At 49.1% G+C, this 21476-nt stretch overlaps 1 protein-coding gene across 1 annotated transcript in view; it reads left to right on the top strand.

Moving 5' to 3' along the window:
• Window positions 1-21476, top strand: part of LOC119448576 (Down syndrome cell adhesion molecule-like protein 1 homolog) — a 34216-nt gene that overhangs the window by 11062 nt on the left and 1678 nt on the right. The window contains exons 7-12 of the mRNA XM_049665494.1: window positions 3052-3292; window positions 10523-10621; window positions 12337-12528; window positions 14764-15060; window positions 15992-16185; window positions 18167-18299. Of these exons, the coding sequence (XP_049521451.1) occupies window positions 3052-3292; window positions 10523-10621; window positions 12337-12528; window positions 14764-15060; window positions 15992-16185; window positions 18167-18299 (1156 nt within the window). The remainder of the gene's footprint in view (window positions 1-3051; window positions 3293-10522; window positions 10622-12336; window positions 12529-14763; window positions 15061-15991; window positions 16186-18166; window positions 18300-21476) is intronic.

Raw genomic sequence — 21476 nt, 5'->3', positions numbered from 1 at the left:
AGCGTGCTAAAGGAAGAAAGTGCGCAAAAGATTGTTGACGATTATTGTCTGGGGACAAGAGCAGCACCAGCAGGAGGCTTCTATATCAATAGTGCTTTATCTATAAAACAAGCAGAGTAGTTCTAGGGAATGGTGATTAAATATATCTGGTCGAGGTGCCCTTTACGCAGGACTACTTTTACTAATTTATCGTGTATCAGTACTGAATCAATCGGCTCGTGAGGAGACCTAACGCGCGCCCAAACCCACAAATTGCACAACGCTTACGATAACACGACGGGTCTAAATGCCTGAGAAAAAAATGCACTAGATCACATGTCTGCGACTCCAAACTTACCCCCGTATTCTAATGTCTCCCCGATTCGACACTTCACCTTAGTTCTATTAGCATACGCTCAACCTGAGCGGGTCGGATCAAAAGTTAGGATGACCTAAACCAACGCGACCATGTCTGTCTACATGCCTCCCGCAAAGCAGGTGGAGCGAGTCAACACAATTCCTCAGACAGGTTTAGCCAACACTCCCCGACACTCCCTCGGCCCGAGCAGCTGGCGTTTTCATGAAACCGACAACCAAATTTCGGCACAACAAGCCAACTCGCCCCGGCCCTGTTTGCGGTCCATGTTAACGTAGCTGCTGACTCAATGAATCCGTTTTGTAGCGAGAGCTACATTGGCCGTATTCTCGCCGTTTTGCTGCGGCCGGTGGCCGCACCACGAGCTGAGCCGTTGCCTAGCAACCGCTGCAGCTGGCAGCGCCGCTCGCCGCGCCATCTGCATGTGGCATGACGTCAGAGGAGGAGCGGCTCACTTGGATTCCTCGGCAGATATAGAAAGTGAGTCGGAGAGACTGAAAAAAGCCAGGCTTCGTCGTCGGAACGAAACCAAGAGGAGGCAGCGAGCCGAGGAGAGAGGGGGAAGAACGAGCCGCACGCCTCGAGAAGGGTCGTAAGTACGAAGCGGCCAGGCGAGTGGATTCAGGACAAACCCTTATCCTCCCGCCTCACCGACCATCGGGCCGTCTTTGTGGCAATTGAGAAACAACAAGATGATGACTTTCAAAATAAATGCGTTACACTTTAAAAATGTCTATAGTCTTTAATGTAACCATAACTTAACGAGAGGTAACAACCAAACCTAAACTCTCAGAAGTACGAAGCTGAACGATAAAGATGTAATCGTAGAGAGAACCAAGCTAAACAATAAGATTAACCGTACCTCTCGCTACACACACCCAGGCATAACTGAGTTAAGCCAGAGCCAATTTTTAATCTCTCTTCTGTTCTGCACTCCATATTAAAGCGAAGCATCCTTTGCCTGCTTTCTCAGGTTTGGCCTGGCTGCCTGGCTGTTGAATCGGTTGCTATCTTGCCGGATGTATTTGTGGATATATATGCAAAGGTTCTACGAAAGTGCCCAGGAAGTTTCGCGGATTCACTAAAACTTCGTGGATTCCAACGTATGTTCGTTGGATCTGCATTTCTCGTTTATGTACTTTTCATGAGCTTGATCATTTTGTTTAATACCTAGGGTTCACGTATACACTTATTTTCTTTTTACAGCGAATGTGTTAAGGGCTCAGTCTTCGGTAGTCGCCTCTGGATGTAGAAAAAAAACTCTCATTGGCCATATGCTGTATGTGCGAGTGAAAGCGCGCGAAGGACGCGCGCTTTCACGGGGAGCGAACGCGCAGCGGAGAGCAAACGCCACTTCTTCCGTCGAGCGAAAGGCCGTGGGGCACGGGAGGGAGGGAGGGAAGGCGACGTCTAGCTGCGGCACCAAATGCGTATCTTGGGAACGGGCGCAAGGGGAACTGGCGACTCAATCTCCGACGCAAAAGGAGGACAGCGGGAAGGCAGCGTGGGAGGGAGGGGTTGTGCCTTCTGCTCTGCGACCAACTTGTACTTTGCGCGGCGCCGGGCGGTCGCGCGCACCGTATCTTGAAAGCGATCTGCAACACGGCTCCTATCTTTGTATGCGCTGTGCTTTCGCCGCTGTTTCCGTTGAAGCGATAGACCGCATGAACCTTCCCTCGCTGCTGCCGGCGCGCTTGCTCACGCCAGCGTTTTGACAGCGGTTGTGTACGGTCACACAAACAACTCGCAGAGCTGTTGTCGACGACGACGACGGCGTTTTGCCCGCGTTCGCACCGAATGCGCGCGGCGTTGGTGACGTGTTTATGAAGAACGTGCCAAATTTTGCCGTACACCTTATGGCGGCGTAAATAAATGAAAACCACCGGATCATATATATTTCTCATTCTTTAATAGTTCAATTAACCAATTACACCATCACATCTTAATAGTCATAATTAGAAATACATCATTCCCACCATAGTACAGCTTCGCTGGTCTTCCATCTCCACCCCAGTGGAAGGGTTGACAGTTTTTTTTTTCCTTTTTATCTTTATTTATTTATTTAGTTTAAATAAAGACATTCCATCACTCACTTTTCTATAGCCAGCCGGTGTTGCGCCCCTCTTGGCAGCAGTTGGCAGCTAGATCTTTTCTCCTCTCTGTGATTGCTTTATGTGTGCAAACCTAATAATAATAATAATAATAATAATAATAATAATAATAATAATAATAATAATAATAATAATAATAACAAGGAAGTTCATTGCAGTGCCGCCCCTCCACTGAAGTGGTCACTGCCTTTAAGTGACACTGCATGCATACCCAAGGAAAGTGGGCGGAAGAACAGACACCACCGTAGCTCGATTAGTAGAACATCGCGCACGTAATGGGAAGGTTGTGGGTTCGCCTCCCACCGGTGAAAAGTTGTCTCCTCGTCTACTTTCATTTCCGTTTTCCTTGTTAAGTCTATATTTCAGTTAAAAGCCTCACTTAACTTCGCCATTGCTTTCCTTGGCTTCATTGAGCGGAAGTGAGTCTCAAAAGCAAGCTCCTCGTCGAGCGCTATCGAAGGGCAGTGACCGCTTCAGACGAAAAGCGGAGTTAGCCTTCACTCGGTCGAGTTGAGGACAGCCCTCCGTTTGAGACCCGTTTCTGAATACGAAGCTTAGTAACAGCCGTAACCCTTCAACGCGCAGCCTCCTAGCAAGGATCTTCATTTCGGCGCCATCCGAGGCTACTACGTAGGCTACCGGCCTGCGGCAGCTTCGCCTGCTCCATTCCAGTACGTAACGATCCACGCTAGCGACCAAAAGAACGAGGAGCGCCTTTTGACGTCACTGTCGCCGTCCACGCGCTACGGCATCGTCGTTCAGGCGTTCAATGGCCAGGGTGCTGGACCGCGGTCGGCTGAGGTTGTCGTTGAAACGCACGGCTTTGGTAAGTATCTGACACACGCATTTACCTTTCTCTTCTAGACGTACAGTGGCGAAGGTAAAAGACTGGCACAAGTTACTGGCAGCAGGAGCTGCAAGAGCGGCGAAATTGCGATACGCGGCGCTGCTGTGCAGAGGATACTAGGGAGCCTACATGCAACAGCGTTGCGTGTAGGCTCCCTAGACAATGGTCTGTAACGGCGCTAGTAGCGGACGCTAGCGATCGCTGCCAAGGAAGATTATGATCGACTTGGCGCGAGCCCGAGAGCTTCTTTCTCGTATTTGCCCGACCGAAGAAAATCCCCAGAGAGAAATGTGGGGACTTTTGCTACTCAAAATCCTGCCTTTGCTTAGGCGCTACGGAGGACGACGCGCTCTGCTCCGTTTAACCACTGCTTAAGCTTCCGTCCTAACGGGATCGAAGTGGCCGATACAGAGTGCGTAATGTCGAAGTGTCAGTTTTTTTTTTTTTTTTTTTTTTTGTCAAGAACAAAATTCACAAGCGCACAAAACTGAAGAGTAACTTTTGCGGGCTTTTTTTTATTTCTTAAGTGTTCGAATTAATAAAAAAAAAGAACACATTGTATGTCGGTGCTTGTGGGGCAACTAAGAATCATTTGGAGTACAGCACTCTGTCTAAATGTTTTTGTCCTCGTGTGAATGTCTGCGCTAGTCAGCTGATATGCATTCGCGTTTATACTCTGGCGGAGCCCATCAAAACGAAAAAAATACTTCTTCCCAAACCGCAACTTTATGCCAAAATACACTACCCTCCAGTGTGAAAAGTGGGAACGGTTCGGTTGGCTCTGTGCTATTGGTCAGCCGCAGCGCAGCGTATCACAACCTGGCCACTGCGATCGCTTGTCACTTGTGCTAACCTTTTTCCGTTGCCACTGCAATCGCTATACACGGCTTGCTTGAGCGGCGCGGAACGAAGAAGCGCCCGCGTACCGTGCTTCGAGCGCACAATAACGAACCCCAAATTATCAAAATATCCCGGGGCACTCCACTACGGCGTCACATTTAAAGAACTGTGCAGTTTCGGGACGTTAGGCGCCATAATTATATTTTATTGCGATAGCAATTATATGGACACTTCAACCGGATTTCTGCCGTCGGCGTCGCCGTCGCCGTAGCCGTGAGGCTCCGTATAAAGTCCAAGGGTGATAAAATCGTCGCCGTGCGCCGTATGCGCGAGCCGAAAGCGCACGGGGGACGCGCGCTATCAAGGAGAGCGAACGCACGGCGGTAAGCAAAAGCGACCATCGCGCGAAAGGCCGTGGGGGTATGGGAGGGAGGGAAGCGGGGCGACACTGTGCTCCGGCACCAAAGGCGTATCTTGCAACCTGGCGTAAAGGGAACTTGCCACTCAATCTTCCACGCGAAACCAAGAAAGCGGGAAGGCAGCTCGGGAGGGAGGGGGGGAGCGCAGCTTCTACTCTGCCAATAACTGCGCTCGTACTTTGCCAGCGGCTGTGGCGGCCGCCCGCACCGTCTGTTATCTCCACACGGCTCTGACCTTTGTATGCGCTGTGCAATCGCCACTCAGTTTCCGTTGCAGCGATAGACCGCGCCAACCTTCGCCCGCTGCGGCGGCTGCGCTTGCTGCCAGCGTTTTGACAGTCGTTGTCTGTGGTCATTCAGTGTGATCTATTCATGTTCGCTTGTGCGCGCTGACACCACGCTTCTTAATTCAGTTAGTAAGCGAATGTGTCCAAGTTTATGCAGCCGATAAAACTACTATCCCTACTCCGAATAGCTCTCTACTAATTTGCTATCGCAATTGATGCTTCGCCTTTCGGGCGAAACTGCGACATTTTTTTTAAACAGTTGCAGAGGTTCACGTTCCCACAGTTTCCAACGGTAAAATCCACGCGGATTCTGCTGTCTTGCTTATTGTCACTATTACCTCACTCAATCTAATCGAAATCTGTCTCTCCTGTTTACTCACGAGGTACAGGGATGGCTGTTCTGGGTTGTTCCCTGATTTGAAATGATGTAACAGGCTCTCAGTGTACCTGAAATCAGCCTTTCATGTTGGTTACGCAAGTTACAGCGACAGCCACTGTGAAGCTGCTCATTGACGCGTAAGTGTTCGACAGGCGCTCGCGATATCTGAGATCAGGGGTGCTATGCAGGATCCGCCGAGTTTCTCGTTCACACGAGTTTTACCCGAGTTTGCTCGATGGCAGTCAGTGAACGGAGATGGCAAGGAACGTGCAAAAACATCATGTAAAAAGAAATGTCGAGCTAAAGCAGCCTATGAGAACATGAGCGCACCTTGCGCGGCACAGTGCCTCTGCGCTTCAAGCACAGAAGACTGCGCAACAAAAGGCGCCAGCTCCGCGTATTGTTATCAACGTATTATCGCAATTTAGCTATACCGTCACTGTCCCGCTGTCTATCTGCACACTTGTCGTGAGCCGCTTGCCACGCCTTTCTCTGGCGCGTCAAGGGCGTGCCTCCTAAAGTCCCTATATATAAGAAAAGTACCGCCATCTACTCTTTCCTCCGCCGCCTCCTCTCCTAAAGCGCTTGCTTTTTCTTTACTTTATGCTTACGAAAGCCAAGTCGACGGTGGCGCACCTAGAAAGTCCACGTTGAAGCTTTCAGGCCGGGCGCGCGCCGCCGCCGCCGCCGGCGACTGCGGCTGCGCAGAGGACTTTCAACATGGCTCCGAGGCGGAAAAAAAGAAAATATAAAGAAGTGACAAGCGCGCGCTATCATCGTCCAATCGGAGATACAGGATAACACAGGAGAGAGCGAAGCGGCATTTGTCAAAGGATGGCGGTACTTTTCTTATATAGGGATTTTAGTGCCTCCTTTTTCGGGCATTATCTTTCTATCCTCCGTCGAATGCGAACAGGGCACATGCGGTGCATTCTTGCACCTACACTTTCCCTCATTCGAATACATTGAAATACAACAAATAAAATAACGAACATTTTGTTTCTTAAGGTATCGGTTTTCGTTTCGAATGCTATAAATTTGTGATGACAAGCGGAGATCGAGCGAATTATCAAAATTTGCTCTTTTTTGCCGCGAGTGGCGACAGTGAAGCGAAAGCTTATAAGCGGATACATTCTAGAGGGTCGCACGCACGAGGGAGCTCATACGGTGAGCAATCGCCAGGGGCGCTGCAGTGCTACGTTCGATAAAGTCAGTCATGACAATGATGTGTCCATTCCCTGTCTATTAGGGGAATGGCAATGCAGCGCTGCGGCATGACTGTTCACCGCAGGTGCTTCAGTGAGGCGGCTATTAAGGCCCCCGCTTTACCAACTGAAACGACACTCTAGCCATAGAGACGGGAGCAACGGCTGTCACTGCAAAGTGACCGTGCGGTATTCTAGGGTCCGCAGTGACGCAGCACAGTGAAAATGCGCCCGTTTATATGCGTGCGCGAAGCTCTTCGCGAATATGCATTGCGAAGAGCGTACTGCCCAGTGACACAATTCATCGCTTGTCATCGCTTGCCCAGCGAAGGTGCCTCCGTGCGCATGTACGCAGAATTTGAGTGTGTTGTTCACTCCAATGTGCTTGCCGATTGCCTCTGCTGCTGAGCTAACAGCGATCGCAGATGGATATAGTAGCGACGGCGCAGCAATCGCATTTTGGCGGGTGATGGCTCTTGTGTGCAGTTAGAAAATTAGACTTCGAGCGCAGGAAGGTGTTGCAACTGTTTAGTGTGCCGTGCTTGTAAAGAAGAAATGCCATCGCACTGGGTCTAAAAAAGCGAGCGTTTCTATAGACACTGACCGTGTTTGCGACTGCGGGTCCGATACATCACGGATGATAGAGCAGCCATCTCAAATGACAGCTTCGATACGTTGTCGTTGGAAAACACTACGCACTGCTCAGCATCGTCGTCCACCACGGCTCATCGACGCCTTGCAAGCAGCTACAGTGTCGTGCCGATAATTATTTTCTGTGCGCTACGTCGCTATAATGCAGACAATGAACCGAGTTGTGGGGCCATCACAGCCTAAGAAGATAGAGGCATAAGCCAGCGAAAGTCGCCGCTTTGTTTTTGATAGTGGTTCTCAGTACATCACCGATGACAGTGCGTTGTGCGTGTTTTCTGTCAGCGCTCAAGATTGTTGATGCCTCTCAGTTCCGCACCACGTCGCTGTTGCCGGAAAATAAGCTGTGCGTGGCCCAACCGTGGTGGGCGCGCGCACAAGAGTTCCATGCCTAGCGCGGGGCATGACCTATGGTTTTGATTGACACGCGAACTCGTGCCAAACTCGTACATCGCGAAACCTCCCTCGAGTTGAACTCGCGAACATGGCGACGGCGGCAGCAGCCTGTGTTATCGCATCCAGTGGCAGCAAGCGTCAATATGACTGTCTGGACCCGTTCACCTACATGCCCGACGTAGAGTTTCAGCGTCATTTTTGCCTTTCCAAAACGTGAGTGCGCTGGCTGTGTGATGAGTTCAGCGAAGGCCCTCATCTGCGGAGGCGGCGTGGCGGGCGAATTATGCTTGCCGAGCACAGATTGGTGTGACTAGGCTGCGGAAGAAAAGTTCGTGCGATCGCTTCGGCTCTCTCCGGCTTCAAGCGCTGTTCTTCCACCGCGCCCCAGCCCCAGGCCAGTTCCGGCGGCGTCATCGGAGTACTGGGGCACCTGCGAGCACCTGGGGTTCAACGCGGACCAACCAACCTGCGAAGGCAAAGTCGTCACATTATATAAGAAGATTCAGAATGGACGCCGGGCTGCCTTCTGGTGTAACAGGCGCCGAACGCAGTTCTCGCAGCTATACAGTACTGCTGCACTGCACGGGCAGAGAGGCGAAGGAAGTTACTTCGCCAACACGGTCGGCCTCGGCCGTCCGAACGACCACCTTTCCAGGCGGCAAGTGATTTGGCTCACGTACTGCGTGAGCAAAAGCGTATACATATGACTGATGAAAGAGATGACCGGCGACTTGTTTCCTCTGTCGGAGCACGCCATCGCCGACTGCAGGAAATACCTCCGTGAGGTCTTGAGGGACGAGCTGCTGGCGCGACCTCCACTCGGTGGCCCCAGGAAGATAGCGCAAATTGACGAGTGCCTTCTTCGCGGCGAGCAAAAGTACAATCGAGGCCGCCTAATGACGGGCGACAACGTTTCACCAAGCCGCCAAAATTACGGCAGTGTTAAAGATGGTGGCCCATGGGTCTTCGGCATGGTCTGCGCGGCCAGAAGAGTGCTGCGACTTTTCAAGGTCGACCGACGAAAGGCGGCGACGCTATGCGCCATTATTGCAGCTAATGTTCAACCGGGGACCATTATTAATAGTACCGAATTGGCCGCATACAACTGTATCCCAAATTTAGTAGATGCTAACGGGGCTATGCCTCAATGTGCATGGGGAGACAGTGAACCATCACGGGCCTAAACACGCAAAAAAATAGAAAGTTATTGTCAAAAAAGTGAAGCACCACCTCGTCAGCCGTGGGTACAGGGTAACTGGACCGATGCTGGGCCGGTATTTTGTAGCAATGCCTTTCCGATGCTAATGCCTTTTCGCGCTTGGTCAGTGGTCAGAGCGACTGTCTGATCACGTTATCAATGGGATGAGCCGGCCGTGAGCGGTGGATGATAAGACTAGTATAGAATAAAGTGTAAAGCATCATTACAAAATACCGGCCGTGGAGTCCCACCTGGGATGGATGTGGTGGCAGTCAACGGCCACATGCGCTGCGAAGACCCTTTCTTGCGTTTGTTAGAAACCACGGATCGCTCGCGCTACCCAGTATAAAGACTCTTTCCTGCGGTCGTTAGAAGCCATCACTCGGCGCTAGCCAGTATGAAGGTGCATCACAAAGTAAAAGAAAATAAAGCGTAGTTTTCTTACCCTTGTATGAGTGCTTTCCGGCATTCCTGAGTGTTTACACGGTAAGCGCGCGGCAAACAACTTAGGCGCTAGCCGACGCTCACTTCGTCTCGCAGCTGGGGCAGCTGGGGAGGCATCACTCGCAGCCTTTCTTTAGCGCGAGCAACGAGCGATCTGTTAAATGCCCAGTGTGAAAACCAGGCGCACACCAATCTGTGCTCGGAAATGGGGGCGCAAGCACGTAGCGGGCCGCGCCAATCCAATCCAGAGGAAAGAGAAAGAGCAACGAGGAATCTGTGGAAACCCCAGTGAGTAAACCAAGCACACAGCAATCGGTGCTCGGAAATGCTAGCGCAAGTACGTAGCGAGCCGCGCCAATTGAATCCAGAGGGGGAAAAAAAGGAGGGCGAGAGTCCCCTCGTGGTATAACGCGAAACGTATTAAACTACAAATTAGTCTAATACACATTTAGTGTACATAACCCACGGTAATGTGACTAATATTATTCTACTAAATGTATTTATTGTATAACTTGCTTGTGCCTGTAATGCACTCAGTGGAACGACAGACAAGTGAAAGAAGGCACGACCATGCACCGACCGTATGATCACGTGAGCCCCAGTTTGTCGACCACCCATATGGCAACGCCCAAGAGATAATAGCCACCCAGAGTGAATCGAGATAAACCAATGAAACTGGAGGCGTGCCGACGGACAAACTTTGTCTTGTTGCCATTAGTCCTTTCATCTTGGGGCGTCGCCAGAGCTCGCGAAGATCCCGAGTTTCGCCAAACTCGGCGCATCTTGCATAGCACCCCAGTTCCTCGATGCGGCGCACTGGTTATATTGCTAGCCGTTCTGGATTGCTCCCTCGCCCGAAATGGTGTATTGCAGGCTTTGAACACAACGGAAGTTGGCGTGCCAGGACAGCTGTGCTACAGTTTACTGGGGAGAGCGGTAGAGCGAAGCAAAAAAAAAAAAAAAGAAGAAAGAAACTGGACGACGGGACAAACAAGGACGAGCGCTTGTTTCGCCATTCAGTTGTTGTTCTGCTTCGCGAGCGCTGGAGCTCTCCCCAGTAATCATGACATACCAACTAGTCCAAACCGCTACCCCTTTAATGTGTCATAGGGTTCGCAGAGATGAATCACATTGCCATCACAACGTCATCTTAGGTTCATCGCAGGTTTACTATGATACATAAGAATACATGAGGGTACGAAAAGGCTCTTCAGCTATCGCTCAGATTGTGCCTTTTACTCATTTAAGAATGTGGACCTATTTTCTCACAACTCGGTTTTGTCACATCCTTGCCATCCACATATGTGATATATGCATCTTCTAACGACTGATGAAAAGTCATCGTCTTTTTTGTTGTTGCTGTTGTTGTTATTGTTGTTTTATATTTTTGCAGTCCCTCCAACTCCTACACAGCTTAGTGTTGTCAGCACATCAGCAACGTCGGTGACGCTGGAATGGAAACGGCCGGCCGGCGACTTGAACCCGGTGGAAGGTATAACCCACTACTACTTAAAGATTTCAAAAGGCGAATACAAAGCTCCAGAGCCGACGCTCTGAAATCTGTGCGTATTGTGTTTAACACACGTAGTATACAAGGTAGAACACGCCTTTGCCATTCGTAGTAAAACAATGGTGTTTTTTTTTAGGTGCGAAGCACCTTATGCACTCGGGCTGTCGACTTCTCCTGTCGTCGTCGTCACGGTTAGCAAGCAGTGACACGAGCTCGCGCTCTGCACGCGCTCGTGTCACTGCTCCCGCGTTCACCGTCATCGTCTTCCGCAGCTGGCTGGGTTGGCGCTCATCATCCCAACGTAGAATTTCACTTATATTCTATCGTCGTAATGGGGAGGCCGCGTTTACGGGGTTATGAGCCATTGCTTGAGGCAGTATGGGCCCATCGGCGGTGCATCACTGCATGCTTCGCACCTCCCCAGGTTTCACGTTAGTGGAGCTGCATTTCGCTCAATGGGTCATTTCACACTTACGCATAAAATTTAATTCACCGCTCAAACCGAACCTACGACTTACCTTGTGCTAACTGTAATAACTAATAAAAATAAAGTACAACGAATCTCATTTTCAAGCTTGCGTCCTGCTCGCCGAGGCATGCACTTCGTCTCACTTCGGCTGTGGTATTCTGGCACAATTTCTTTAGAACCACCTACTCTTCTCGACGGTAAGCTTCCGAATTCTCTATGCTGGCGTCCCTTTTATAATATTTAAAGGGTGTCACCAGCAATAACAGGCAGAAAAAGATTGCGATTTACTGCACACAATTTGTGGAAGAGCTTACATGCTGTCTCTGTTTTCATCTGCAACCAACTGCGCTTTCCGGTAGACAAAAAGCCCGGCTGGAGCCCGGTATTCAAAGACGCTCCATGACACCCTTCTACGGAGCAGTCTTTATCTGACTCTTTGATCCAGTCTTCGTGAAACCATGATACCATGCGGCATGGAGAAATAAGTTGGGTACATAGTGTGCCACGATGCGAATCCCTGGTTTCAGGGCCCTGTCAGGCTGCATACAGGGCGTCTAGCCCTGAAAAACGTTCCAATAATGTTAAAGAAATAAAAAATAAGTTTATTTAATCAAGTTCCCTCTCTGCAAGTCCACTGGGTAACTGAGGAACAAACAGCGTGCAGCATGTAAACTGCTCGTGGCACATGTCCAGTGATAAAAAATAGCACTGAGCCAGTTCTGCATTTTGGTCAACGCAGCTGTGGATGTGTTCTGTTCTCCCAGGGTACTCTGTCAAAATTCACGAATTCCGCCATCTTGTCCTTTCCGATTGGCTCAAAGCAGCAAACATGGCGGTATTCGACAGATTCCGAAATATCGCCCTGGTTCAGGGAAACCTGCTATCACTAGTCTTAATCTTCATTGACTTCAGCGTCCTCAGCGCTTTCTCACTGTATATGGGCTCAAAGTAACATTGAAGAAAATTTCAATGGCAGATTTTCCTGGGGAACTTTAGGGGAAAGTTGGGAAGTACGTCTACTAACCCCACTTCTATTGTAGGGTATTTTTACTCTCGCCTCCCTGCCTTTTCATCTCAAGAATAGGCGTGTTTGACGTGGCACAAACGCAACACGCTTCTTACCATATAGTTGTCCTTCAACCCGCTAATGACTTCTATCAGCATGCCTCGCGGCAGCGATGTCGTAGTAAAACTCGTCGTGGAATCAGTCTGGTTGTGACTGGCGCAGGTTACCACGTGCTCCACACGGTAGAGGCAAGCGGTGACGAGTGGACCGAGACGCACGTGCGGGGCAACAGGCATTCGCTCACGATTGGCCAACTGAAGTGTGGCTCCACCTACCGGTTCGCCGTCCGCGCCTACAATGACGCCGGCACCGGCAACGTCAGCGACGCCATTATCGTCAATACCAAGGGTGCCCGTGAGTGAAAATCGCGACATATTTTTTTTTTTTTTTTTTTTTTTGGGGGGGGGGGGGGTGGCAGTATTTCAGCCCGCTCACCCATGTCCCAGCACCTTTCTGTTGATCCGTAACGTGACCAACTGCTTGAAGGAAGAGCAAACTTTCTTGAAGAGAGTGCTGTGGAGACACTCATGCTTAATTTTCTTTCTTTTATTTTCTTTTTTTTTTTTGGCACTGCGTTATTAGCGACAGCGGACATCAGTAAAGGTGTGACAATTATTGGATGAATAATTCGTGTATGAATACTACCTAACTAAATTCAATTACATTATAGAGTACACGCTGAAATTGCCAAATCCAAGCCGGTCAGCCGTTCGAGGCATGTATAAGCTTAGTAGGAATCATGAGACCAGAGGCAATAGCGTTATACTTAAATTTGTCCTGAAGTGCCCGACGGAGACACTTAAGAAAAGTGATAACTGAAATGTGAATTGCATTTCAAGTTCTGCAAGTATTAAATATTTAATTCATTAGATTCTGGGGTTTACTTGCCAAAACCTCTTATCTGATAATGAGGCATGAAGTGGTGTGGGGCAACGGAATAATATTTACACCAGCGTTTCTGCATTTCACCCCGATCATAAATACGGCCTGCCGCCACCGGTATATATCGAACCCGCGAGCTCAGCCGCCCAACGCCACAACCACTGGGCCACCAAGGCGGGTATAGTTTTAAAGAGTGGCCTCTCGAAACCGGTGCCTAAGAGTTAGGAGTTGTCATCTTGCCTTGAGCACTAACCGATGCAATTCTGCTGTTTCGGCGCGTGTCTTACAGGATTGTATATGAGTGTTCGTGACTTTTAGACAATTAAATCAGCTAATCAATCGTTATACGCATATTCTTATGCCCACCGCTCTTTACAATGTGGCGCTGAAAAAAATACGATACTAGCTTCATCGCCCTGTCTCTAGAACAATCAGCCTCGTCTCCTTGAAGCAACTATAGCGGATTTATGTGAATGTAATACGTATGCTTGGAATGTGCTCGGGCATTGTCGTGCATTGGCACCCATCATCGCTACCGAGATTGGCGCAACAAATCAATTGTTTTTTCGAAAAAGAAAATGGGCACACGTGTTGTATGCGTGAACTGGAGACTTATTATTTGTTTATGAAACTAAGTCAGGACACGTACTTATTTCGCGCGGAAGTCAGGTGCATGTACAAGCGATATCATGACTTATCACGTCGTTTCGGTTGTTTGTATAGTAGTCCGTCCTGCGAGCTATCAACACTATGGAGGCCTGCGTCTAGACAGCTAGGTGCTTTTGTAGTCATGTGCTGCTTTACTGAAGAGTGAGTATGGAATCTTCGACAGGTGCCTCACCCCGATGCATCTCAGAATGTCAACCCCCCGTGTAATATATTCCTGGAAGCTCGGGCAAAGATTTTTAGGCCCAATAGTTTACTACGCTGAGAATTCGAGCTGAACACAATGAGGTCTAACTAGAAAAAAAAGAAGAAAAAATATTATATAAGAAAGGCGGATACAACGAATTATCGCATATAACGAAGTTAATCTAAAATGTATCTCGCCAATAAAAGAATGTAAGAAATACACGGTTATGGTCAATATTTGATATAACGAAGGTACTTTTGATAGGTAGTTTCGACTGATACAAAAGTACCTCGAATGATGTGCCAGAGAAGTACAACGGCTACGATAGCGCGATGGGCGCGACGCGGTTATGAAATCAGAAACTGGAGCACCGGGACAGTGCAAAGAACCGCAAAAAAAAAGGGGGGGGGGGTGATCCTAGAAGCAGCCACGCTTGTAGAATGTGGCCCATTCTAAGGTGGAACCCCCTGAGACTCTATTCACGAAACCTTTCTTACGCAAGATCATTTCCTCGTGAGCTAGTGCTCGGGCGGCCACCGCTTGTGATAGAGATCGGCGTACGAAAAGAGACGATCGCCGCGGCGGCAATGACTAATCGTAGACGGCACTTAACGTTAACAGAAGAGCTTGGTGAATACAGGCCCTGATCAAGCCAGTATAGCTACAACATTTGTCTGAATTTCATTGGGGAAGAATTGACTGATGAGACACGTTATAAGCATGCATCCACCGATGAATGATTGTAATCTGCGTGGTCTTTATGTCAAACACACACTGCTATGACCTCTTGAATATGCGGTGTTTCCCTCTACGAAGGACGACCTTGCACATCGCTTTACGGGGCACGCACGCAGCTCCCACGGCGCCGCCGGACGCCATATTGGCGGTGCTACCATACATGAGACAGGCCTTGGTCCTGACGCGTACGTGGCACAACGGCGGCTGCCCCATCGAGAGGTTCACGGCCCGGTACCGACACCAGCGGGACAAGGTGTGGACCATGCTAGAGGCAGAGCAGTCTCAGAGTGAGCCGCGTCTCGAGTTACGCGGCTTGTCGCCGGCTAACTCCTACAAGGTCGTGGTGACAGCGAGTAACAACGCAGGCACCACCGAGGCAGAGTACGAATTCACCACGCTCACCGATTCCTCAGGTAAACACGAAACCAACCGTTTCATTTATCTAACGCACGCATCACTGATTGCGGTGGTTGAGGTTTGAAGCAAATACCGTGTGAACTGTTATGGCAACGCCATTTGTTTGCATGCAGCTTCAGTCTCAACCTATGCCTGAGAGCCATATATCGAGGTTACTGCGCTCTTTCTTCCCATCATTTGCTCTATCTTGTAGTGTTCGTCCTGTCACCTTTATTGTGTCAGTCATGTCAATGCTAGGGTTTTTTTTTTTTTTCTAAATATGAACCGACCAGTGCGAGTGCAAGTTCTGCTTAAATATAGATGAGGGTTAAAGAACGCAAGGCGGCCAAAATTATCACCAGCAGAGCTTGCTGAGTGCACTGTGGTCTTCGTGGTGTTTGTCCGCGCTCAACATGTTCTATTGTGAGGGAGAGAGAGAGAGACGAGAGAAAGGAGAAAGGCAGGAAAGTTAACCAGAATGGAAAATCTGGTTTGCTACACTACACTGGGGGAGGGAGGAGGGGGACGTAGAAGAGAGGGAGAAATAGAAGGACACGGAGCTTATCCAGTGTAGACCTATACCGGCTAGCCGGTCTAGCCAGCCGAATTTAAGGGAAAGAAAGATTATAGAAATAGACAGAGACTAAAAAAACGTACAGGCGCAGCTTTTGTCTAGGCCAGGATTAAGCCGGTGCCCCGACTACCCAACTACAGGTTCTCGCACGGCCCCCAGTGATTACTTTTGAACGTCAATGCGCTACATGTGAAAGCAAAAATGTGACGTGTAAGAATTTACGTGCATTGGAGTCTGCGAGTGAGACTATTCACCCGTGCATATATGGCTGTCCGTTCGAAGTAACGGCGTAGTTTTGATTTCTGTAAAACGTATAAAGCAAAGCTAATGTTATGTTAAATATGAATGCATATCGCTTAAACGGTGCGTTTCAGAAAAACATCTGAAGCTACACGTTCCACCATTTGCTCTGCCTGGTGCAACGGTTCGCCTGGACTGCTTTCAAGACTTCGGAAACATTGCGGCGCAAACCGTGAGGTGGTTCAAGGATGGTCAAGAGTTCTATCAATTTGTGCCGACAGAGGTACCTAGCCTAAAGACATTCGACGTGGAAGGAGTTAACGTCAATGTAAGTTTAAATGTTTACTTCTAACCATTGCCTCATGCTATGTTCTGATTAAGGCGACTGATCACTGGCAACGGACGGAGTGTTCGAGGTATGTCCCAAAAGTTTGTGCAATACTTGTCAGGTATGTACATCAACATGGTCACCTTCTCAATAAACTTTGAGATACATCAATGTGGTTGCCTTCAAAATACTCCCCCTTAGACGGCATACACTTTTTCCACCTCTTCGTTCATTGCTAGAAGCACACTTGGAAGTCTTCTTCTGTTAAGCACTTCAGCAGTGATGTCGTTTCCTTTTGAATTGTCGTCACATCCCCGAAATTCCGCGCCCAGAGCACCAGTTTGCATTTGAGGAGTAAAAAAAAATGAAAAGTCGCAGGGGGCAAAAACAGACGAGTAGGGAGGGTGTTCCCGCATAGTGACAGAATCACGTGTCAAACACTCACGTACTGTCAATTCAGAGCGCGCAGGGGCATTATCTTGGTGCAGAATCCAGCGCCCCTCTTTTGACAAATTTGGTCGCACACGGGGTACACAATCTCTCAGATGCTTCAGAACCTCCGCATCAAGAGCTGCATTGACAGTTTGACCTTCAAGTACCAATTCGTGCTTCACAATTCTATGGCACTCGAAAAACAAGATCATCATGACCGATTTTCGCTTCTGTTCTACCGCGCATTTTCCTTTTTTCTTCTTCTTCTTCTTCGGCCCTGGCTCATCCTTCTTTTTGCACTCCTTGCCCTGTGACTTCAGCTCGATGACATATTCGGAAATCCGAGTTTGGACGCCGCTGACGGACCTTTGCATGAATTTATCATTGCCGTCTGAATTTTTTGATCAGTGCAACACTCTTCGTCGCAACCTTTGCTCAGGAGTGGGCAGTTTCGGTAACTCTTTGGCGCAAACCTTTGTCAATTACGAATTTTTGAGCCAAAATTTGGTGAATAGGACGACTTTGCCAAACAAACTGCTTCTGATTTCATTCGGTCATTCAGCCGTCACTGAGCCAAAGATAACGCATACGATCGAAGTTTTCATCTTCCCAAGAGGTGGAGAGGCGTCCTGATCTTGCATCATCTATGGGGTAATACGGCCTTCCCGAAAATGCTGGCCGCTTTTGAACACATTCTTTCTTTCAGGACATCCTTTCCATAGACATTTGCAACATTTGATAAATTTCCGTACCATTCTTTCCCAATTTCACAAAAAAAACGCAGACTAGAGATGGGTTGCACAAACATACCGCCTTGTCATGCGTACAGGAGTACGGCTCGTGCTATAGAGGTCAACCGGGTCCTTTCGAGGGGAGAGAGCAGTGCCACTACATCCTCTCCCACTCACTGCATGAACTTATAGGAAAGACCCCGTACTTCATAATGTCGTTTCAGTCATATAAAACGTTTCCGTATTTATTTTCTCAAGGAAAATAACACTCGTATATCCTCCTGCTAGACGTCAGCGAATGTAACGCAATATCATTTTCAGGATCGGCCAATCTACGGCTTTGGTTAAACAGCCTCTGCGATCAGCCCGCGTTACAAGCCAAAATAAAACCCTTGCAAGGACACACATCGTATGCTGATATCAGGATCGGCCCATGTACGCATTTAATTGCACTGCATCCGAGAACAGACCGATTTATTCGGCCACCATACCAAATCTAAGGCCAATGAGTGTCATATCACATTAAAGGATCAATCGTATGAGATGTGTGGTAATAATTCTTGATGATATATAGCTATCTAGTTGTCACTTCAGGTCAATTGCAACTTCTTTCCTTTTAAATAAAAAGGCATTTTCACAATTTCGTTGTATCTCTTACAAAAAATAAGGTAACTGTCATGCGGTAAACTGTGTATCACATGCTGACTGAGTGCCTGTATTCGACGAGTCAAACGCACCGCATCGTGCCACACCTCTCACCCTGAAGGACAACTGCTTCGTCCTCTAAAACCACTGCGTTTGTGTTGTTCTGTTCGCAGACATTGCAGTCGACTGCCAGGCCTGTCTACATTGAGAAACTCAACGCGTCGTCAGCCGGCACGTACAGCTGCGAAGTCAGCTCCGAAACGTCTCTCATCCGCACCGTTGCAGGAAAGGAGCTCGTGATTGCCGGTAAAACATTTACCCACCGTTAAGCCGCATCCTCTCAGAAGGCGACAGAATTCTGTACAGACGTTTACCCTGTCCGTGATCGTATAGCAGTTTGTAGATTACGGTTCACGATGGGAAATAGACATGCGCAGCAGCACCCGTGGTACCATCTTATTACGCTGACGTCAAATAGAGCCCGCAGAACTATAACTGCAACGACCATGTTCGATCTATCTGCTGGTGTGAAGACGAAAGTACCATTCAACCTGTAATAGAGCCAGTTGGGCGAGTTGGTTTGCGTTCATATTAAAAGTAAAAGGCACAAAAGGGCAACAGAGACAAGATTGAAGACGTCCTGTCTTCTAAATTTATCTGTGTTCATTATGGACCATTCAATCAGTCATTCAACCCAATTCATCCAATTATTTATCATATTTGTGTAATGAGATATTGTCACCTGCTCCGAGACAAAAAAGTTGGGCAGCTTCGCCCGAAGGGTATGGCGTCGAACAGAAGCTCCTTAGACGATGTTGTAAGCAAACCTGGGGGCGACATGGCGGGTGTTACGATGTACTTTGAGCGGCCATGCCCACAACAAATCTAAACGCATCGTAAACGGCGTGCCTAACGATATCGCTCGTCAACATGAACTGACGTGTCCGTCGCGTGGGTCCGAGGAATGTGCTAAACCTGCCGTGCCACCTTGCGACCAGCTCACCCCCGCTTGCGACAACTCAACCCCGCTTGGGACGTTCACCCCGCTACGACCACCAACCCTACGGCAACCAAACCTCACTTCTGTCACCCACCCTCACTACTTCGTCTGGTTTGCCCCGCCGTGTCCTAACAAGGCCCTCTGCAGTGGGGGCACCAGAGAAGGAGAATGCCCGGTTGCTAGAGGGTATAAGAAAGCAAGAAAGCTGCCGCGTGAAGAACAATCTTGCTTTGCCCTAGCGTGCAGGAGCATGCACACTGAACGTTTCTTGTGTTTTCTTTGAAGCACACCGCTACACCCATAACTATGTATTACACTTGCGTTATTTGTTTTTACCTTGCCTCGTCTTCCCTGCCAGACCCTCTCCCATAGTCAACCTGGCCCGAACTCCAAGCAGACGCTGTTGAAGGTTTACCAAACCCCGGCCTGTAACACGGGGCAAATTACGCGAGGCAACTTCTGCTGCGCCGTAAGAACGATACCTTGGCAGCTATTATAGGCGTGTCAGAACGCCAGCATGATGAAGAGCGCTGTCACCGGCGTTGCAGGCGTCACATTTCAAAAATGAGACATAAGCAATACCGTCAGCTATTGCACCTTGAAGCGTGAGCGCTGAGTTTCGTTTGTTAGCTTGAAGTGTACGTACTGTGCATTCCACTGCATAGAACACTGCATAGCAGGAACATTGGAATGTTTGTGCGCGGAACGCTCATGCCGGCAGCGGAAGGAACAGAAAGCTGCCCTGGCTCCGCCGCAGAGCCGTTTGAGCGGAGTGTGCAGGTGTGCCTTGGCTTTGTCGTTTCGGCAGCCAAACAGGGCACTGCGCGTCTTCTCTCACGTCTGTGGAGAAACACGAGCGAGCCGCACGTGCGCCGTCGATACCGTGACAGCACGGCGGCAGTAGAACCGACAGTGCGAACGCGCAGCGGCCTATGAACTTTACTCGTTCTCCGAACCACTGGTAAGAGTCCTGGTTAAACTCTGCGTCGCGAGATGTCGCTACGAGCCCGGTATTCTGCAAACGCTAAGAATTTTACGGCCAAACTAAAACTCTCTAGTATCATATTTCATGCATGACGTGGCCCAGCCCTCACGAATTTGTGTTCCATTAACTATTTTTGTTTCCAATGGGCATTTCGCGTTCTGGTCACTTCGCATCATTCCAAGTTACCTCCCACTTTTTCTGACGCTCTTTGGCCATATCTGACCCTTGCGCCATAAAAACCTATATATCATCATCATCACCTACCACGTTGCTTTTACTTGTATATTTCTTATAATTTTATTTATTTATTTGGGGGAAGGGGAGTGTTGTGGCGCTTAAGCACAGCGCGTTGTTGTGTTTTGGTGCCATAACAAACCGTCCTTCTCTGCCGGTTTGCTTTTATCATGCATGTTATAGTAAAAAAAAAAAACCTTGCGTGCAGAGGAAAGCACTTCTAGAAATCCCAACGGGAACCTGAAAATTCCACCTGACCCAGATGTCAACTTATTGCATATGAAGTCGAACACCTTTATAACGACGTGCATGGTACCTCCGAAATCATTCGTTATAGAGGTGACTTCGTTGTAAAGGTAGCGCCCCACGCCACGCACAATAAAACCAGGACAGAATTATTTCTTTCGTAACACAGGTCATTTCGTTGTATAGGCGTTTGTTGTAGAGAGAGAAATAAAACTTTAGTGTATCCATGATGGGGTCTGGGGGCGGCGGGGGTTGGGAGACTAACCCCCAGTCTTCCCCTTCCTCAGACGCTGGCTAGTCCATGCTTTCTGGCGGCGTCTTCGGCCATCCGGACGGCCCAGAGCTGCTCTTCCGGGTCCAAGCTGAGCAGCAAAGTCTCCCACTGCTGGGCCGTAGTTATGATGCGTGTAGTGTTAGTGCGGTGGGTGTTGGTGGGTGAAGCTTTCGGGCATGCCCAGATGTTGTAATTGAGGTCAGCGCGGGCCTCGCAGGCTTTGCAGAGTGGGGAGTATGCATAGGGGTAAATGCGGTGGTATAGCACGGGGTTTGGGAAAGTTCGCGTCTGAAGTAGTCGCCAAGCTGGTGGATTGAGATTTATTCACTACTTTATTCACTACCTCCTCCACTACCGCAGAGAGCGTAACCGCTCTCTGCGGTAGTGGAGGAGGATTTCTCTGAATGTGACCATTCGGTCGCGCGCATGACCGCGATGCAGAACAAAGGGCTCGTCAGGATCAGAAGACACAGGAGAAGGATGATGCGCCTGGTGTGCGAGAGCTCGGGCGGCATCGTGGGCGGCTTTGTTTCCAGCCAGACCCGAGTGACCAGGGGCCCAAATGATCTGTACGCGGCGTTGCCTTGAAGGGGGAGTGCCGGAGAGTATTTTCTGTGCTTGAGGTGCTATGAGTCCTCTTGTGTAGTTGCGAATGGCCGTTTTTGAATCGCTGATGATGCAGTGTGCATTGGTAGAGGCGTAGGCCAAAGCGATGGCCGTTTCCTCTCCTTCTTCGGGTTAAGT

Source organism: Dermacentor silvarum, chromosome 4 (genome assembly GCF_013339745.2).
Source record: "Dermacentor silvarum isolate Dsil-2018 chromosome 4, BIME_Dsil_1.4, whole genome shotgun sequence".
NCBI classification, from domain to species: Eukaryota; Metazoa; Arthropoda; class Arachnida; order Ixodida; family Ixodidae; genus Dermacentor; species Dermacentor silvarum.
Note: the sequence above shows the minus strand (reverse complement) of the source record. Positions and strands in the feature narration are given on the sequence as shown.